The sequence below is a fragment of the Tyto alba genome, unplaced genomic scaffold, assembly GCF_018691265.1.
Source record: "Tyto alba isolate M040663 unplaced genomic scaffold, T.alba_DEE_v4.0 Super-Scaffold_6, whole genome shotgun sequence".
NCBI classification, from domain to species: domain Eukaryota; kingdom Metazoa; phylum Chordata; class Aves; order Strigiformes; family Tytonidae; genus Tyto; species Tyto alba.
Window position 1 is genome coordinate 49719444 of NW_024881327.1, and position 5102 is coordinate 49724545.

Sequence of the window (5102 nt, forward strand, 5' to 3'; positions counted from 1 at the left end):
GCTTGCTAAGGTCTGACAACGGGCTGGTGGAGCGCAGACGGGGTGCAACGGTTGCTTAGATATGTAAGCAAGCAGTTCCTGGCTTACTTAAGGACCAGCTGCAAATCTTTTGAAAGTGTTGGGAATCCCTCCACTGCCTTTAGATCAAACTCAGCAGTCCAAAACCCAAATAATTCCACACCTGGTGTGACTGAACTGGAGCAGGACAAGACTGACCACCTTGCCTTTTTGCTAGTGGCAGTCTGCCCTTTCCCTCCCATTATCACTACCACTGCATCACAATGCACAGATGCAATTAAAAATATAGACACAGAAGAATTACCCCTAAAGCCAGGAAGATGGTATCTGTGCTGGGAAGGGTCGAGCTGAGGGGGATGAAGCAGGAGTTTTGCCACCCGCCCACTGGTCTCGGCTATTGCACAAATGGCGGTTGGCCAGTGCTGGGGCAAGTACTTGGTCCCGATCCCAAGCACATGGAAGTCATCTGACATTTCGTCATGTCTTCATAATATTTTGGATCAGGCCGGTGGTTTGTCTTGCACCACCACCCTGTATGTTACTCAGATAGCCAGTGAAGAGGCGCTGCACCCCACTGCCAATACGATTTTGTTTTCTGAATAGCCTGCAGGGATGGCCTTACATCATGGCAGATGCATATATGTTAACTAGCTGCAATTTCATGCAACATGCCTCATGAAGACATTTATATTTACGCTCTACCCGCACGCAGCACCCAACAGCTTATGCCAACAGCAAGAATTGGGACTGATCGTTTTGCACAATGGCTGCTCTAGGATGGATTTGGGTCCCACTTCTCAGCTAGCCTGCCATTTTAAGCAGGTGCTATCCTATTTGAAAAACTGATTTGAAAAATGGATCGAGCCAGCACTCAAGCTCAGACTTTGTACCTTCTGATAGCTGCCACCATGCTGAAAACAGCCCCACTTCTTTTACTTTTGCAAGCTTTTATTTTTATCACTAAACCAGGCTGAAAAAGGACAGCTGAAATTCAGACCGCTGACAAAAAAAACAAACAATAAAGCCCAGAGTGCCCACTCTGCACAGTGAGACTGTGAGATGCAGCAACTCAGCTCAGAGGCATCTCCTTAGGCTCAGAGGAGTTTCTTCTGTCTTAATATGCAGATGAAATTGTTTAGAAATCTCTGCACCTTTTGTCCCAAACCACGTGAAAGCAAAACCTGTCTCACTCACAGAGTTTTAAAATACCTCAAACATACTGAGGAACAACCAGGCAAAAATCTAACAGTTGTTAACATTTTATTCCCAACAGCTGTTCAGCCTGAAAAGTTTCATTAATACACTAACGAATAAAAACAAAACCAACAAAAAATTCAAAACAAAACAAAACAAAAAAGAAGGGGAAACAAAGTAAAATAAACTTTAACAAAGTTTAAAACACATTATAAATAAGTACAGCTCCAGAGCATAATTTACAAATATAAAACCACATAGAAACATATGTACAGAAGAGTTACATTACGTACAAATATGTATAAAAATACCCCAGTGTTTATTCTCGTGCTAAAGCTGCATGGCTAGAGTTATCTTTGGTACTAAGCTTGGGGAAAAAGATTGTTTTACAAGACATGGCCCTGGCTGTACAATATGTCAAACACGGGAAGACCAGAGCGAACCTCTGTGGGTTTCAAGGAGGTTTTGGGTGGGTGTTTACCCTGAGTATCCCCCCTGTGCATTGCATATTGCAGGACCAGGGCAGAAAGCAAGGGCTTACAGAGGCAATTGCTGGCAGAAGAGTTTTTTAATACATTGTACAAGGCACTTCATAAGAAATCTCTTCATTTTGTTTTGTTTTTTTTTTTTTTTCTGCTCTCTTCTAAGACTTACTGGATGTCTACACTTGGCTCCTGCTGATATCACTTTATGGTTATAGTTTTTAAAGTCCTTATTCTATACTCAGGATTAGAAACCTCTGAAAACCTTAATTCAGTTCACTTTTGTCTGCAGAATTTAGATGGCAAGCCACCTAAACCACCTAACATTTTCCAGGATGGGGAAAAGACTTTGCATCTGCCTTCTGCTGGTGTTTAAGGGGTGTTCTTATTTTGAAAGGTGAGAAGATCTGTCTTCCTGGAAGAACTCCTGGGAAGTGTCCACATTGAAATGCTGTTTGCAAAAGCATATGGTCCTCCGTGCTGCCAAATACACCTGCAACTCCCATTCCCTTCTCAGCGCTCGCCGGCTGACTGCCCCACCATCCTACACCTCCGTTCCATCTCGGGTGTAGATGAGGCTGTTAACCGTGAAGTTGTAGTAGTGGTTGTACTGGGCTCCCTGGCTGCTGCTGCTGGGATGGAAGGAGCTGTAGTAAGCGGGGGAAGGTCCCGCAACCCGCTGCAGCTGATCTGGTGAAGGCACCTCCTGAGAAGAGCTGCTGGAAGGGGTGAAAGTGCCACTGCTCAGCTGTCCAGCAGAGAAGTTCCTGTGGTGCAGGTCACTGCCCAGACCCCCTGTCAGCCGGCTGCTCCCGCTGCTCAGCGAGCTCATGCCGCTGAAGAAGGTGCTGAGGCAGCTAGGGGTGGATGAAATGATACCGGAGGGAGAGGAGCTTTTTGGATGGTCCCTGGCAGAAGGTGAAGGGTCCAGCTCTGGGGGTGGGCTGTTTCCACACGGTTTGCCTGCAGCTGGGATGGGTCGCTCTTCCTCGGCCTTCAGGCCCCCCAGCGAGGAGGCTGCAGACACGGTCGCGGGGGCGTTGGACTCAGATCGTCGCTTGCGCTTGCGACGGAAGTTCCCATTGTCAAACATCTTCTCACAGTTGGGATCTAAGGTCCAGTAGTTTCCCTTCCCTGGTGGAAAACAAGGGAAACAAGACAGAAAGTCACCTTCTGTGGCAGTGAGCCCCACTGCAGGTTAGCAATATCCATGTCTTGTCTGATCGGCACAAAACCCACGTCTCTCCTACGCTTGCTTGGTTCCTACTCTGTTGTACAGTACAATGATCCAAAACCTAGCTCCAGGGCATCGCCACTGCCACCCCACCGATGAACCTTCAGGGATCATGGAGGGGGAGAACCTCCCCATCACAGACCATCGGTGAGGATCTGCACCTCGACCCCAGACCTGGCCGACGGGAATGAGGAGCGGGGGCTCCCCTTGCTCTGGCTGCCTCACAGCAAGCAGGGGGACTTGCAGCCATCTCGGCAGCGCCTGGCAACACCGCGCCCCTGCCAAGGGCTCTTCTCAGAAGAGCTGGTGGGAAGGCGGGCTGGCACACCCAGGCACACCGAGGGGGCTGGGGGCTGCGGAGAAGCCGCCCCATGCCCAAAATGCAGTGACCCCACGACGTGCCCTCAGAGGTTCCAAACAGGCACGTCCCCTCCCTGCCGGGCCGGCCTCAGCGCTGTCCGGCAGCGCCTCTGCCCTCCGCCCGCTCCCGGGCACCGGCCGTGCCCCGGGGCCGCGACGGCGAGCGGGGAAGGGAGCCGTGAGTCACGGCCGGAGGAGCCGGGCCTTGCACAACCGGCACTCCCCGGCCAGCTCGGGGACGGCTGCGGCCAGCCGCCCCTCGCCTGCACCGCCCGCAGGGGCCAGCGCCGGCCCCGAGGGGTGAAGGGGGACGGTCTCCTCAGGGCCACCGGCTAGAGGGGACGAGGAGGCCCGGCCTCCTCATGTCGCCAGCCCCGAGGGGACGAGGGAGCCCGGCCTCCTCATGTCGCCAGCCCCGAGGGGACGAGGGAGCCCGGCCTCCTCATGTCGCCAGCCCCGAAGGGACGAGGGAGCCCGGTTTCCTCACGGCGACCGGTTAGAGGGGACAAGGGAGCCCGGTCTCCTCACGTCGCTAGCCCCGAGGGGACAAGGGAGCCCGGTTTCCTCACGGCGACCGGTTAGAGGGGACGAGGGAGCCCGGTCTCCTCACGCCGCCGACGCTGAGGGGACAAGGGAGCCCGGTCTCCTCACGGCGACCGGTTAGAGGGGACAAGGGACCCCGGTCTCCTCACGTCGCTAGCCCCGAGGGGACAAGGGAGCCCGGTTTCCTCACGGCGACCGGTTAGAGGGGACGAGGGAGCCCGGTCTCCTCATGCCGCCGACGCTGAGGGGACAAGGGAGCCCGGTCTCCTCACGCCGCCGACGCTGAGGGGACAAGGGAGCCCGGTTTCCTCACGGCGACCGGTTAGAGGGGACAAGGGAGCCCGGTTTCCTCACGGCGACCGGTTAGAGGGGACGAGGGAGCCCGGTCTCCTCACGCCGCCGGCGCCGAAGGGACAAGGGACCCGCGGGACCAGGGACCCGCTGCCGCCCGCCCTCCTCACGGCGTTCTCCCCTCCGCCCCAGCCCACCCTCCCGCCCGGCGCGGCGGCCTCACCGGGGTCGTCCTCGTCGCGGGGCACCTTGCGGAAGCAGTCGTTGAGGCTGAGGTTGTGGCGGATGCTGTTCTGCCATCCCGCCTTGCTGCGCTTGTAGAAGGGGAAGTTCTCGGCCACGTACTGGTAGATGTGGCTGAGGGTGAGCTTCCTCTCGGGGGCGCTCTGGATGGCCATGGCGATCAGCGCCGAGTAGGAGTAAGGCGGCCGCACCAACTTCAGCAGCTCCTCCTGGCTGGCCAGGCTCAGCCAGCTCAGCTCCGCGCCGCCCGCCGACGGCGACCCGGGCGCCGAGGGCGAGCCCACCAGCTGCCCGCCCCGCGAACAGCCGTACGAGGCCGGCGGCAGGAACGGCGCGGCGGCGGCGGCGGAGCCGGGCGGGCCCTGCAGGTAAGGCGCGGGGCTGTTCATGCCCCACAGGTAACCGGCGTTGGCGGGCGCCCCGTAGTCCCCCAGCGAGTACCCGCCCGCCCGCTGCCCCGATGAGGCGGCGGCGGCCGCGGCGGCGGCTGCGGCGGCGGCGGCGGCGGCGGCGGCGCCGGGCGGGTGGAGGCTGGGTTGGGGGTAGACGCTGAAGTTCTCGCTGCAGTACACCGCCATGTCGGGGGCTTCCTGGGCGCTGCGGGGCTGAGGGGGCGCGGGGGCGGCCGCCGGCGCCGAGGCTCTGGGCTGCGCCTGCTGCAACTCACCGGCGCTCATAATCCCTTGGCCATGCAGGGCGGCCGGCGCTCCCCCCGCCCCCCCCCCCCGCTCCCGTCC

General features: G+C 57.6%; 1 protein-coding gene across 1 annotated transcript; it reads right to left on the reverse strand.

Annotated features, from left to right (window-relative positions):
* Positions 1-1261: 1261 nt before the first annotated feature.
* FOXI3 (forkhead box I3) lies at positions 1262-5102 on the reverse strand. Its single transcript, XM_042808443.1, has 2 exons — positions 4346-5102; positions 1262-2828 (listed from the first exon to the last, which is right to left on the reverse strand). Exons 1-2 carry the CDS (start codon positions 5040-5042, stop codon positions 2239-2241), a joined length of 1287 nt encoding a protein of 428 aa, XP_042664377.1. The 5' UTR covers positions 5043-5102; the 3' UTR covers positions 1262-2238.

Coding starts and splice junctions, on each gene's coding strand:
- FOXI3 (XM_042808443.1), bottom strand. CDS start 5,042: ATGAGCGCCGGTGAGTTGCAGCAGGCGCAGCCCAGAGCCTCGGCGCCG. Junction 2,829..4,345: donor CCGCGACGAGGACGACCCCG/GTGAGGCCGCCG, acceptor GTTTTCCACCAG/GGAAGGGAAACTACTGGACC.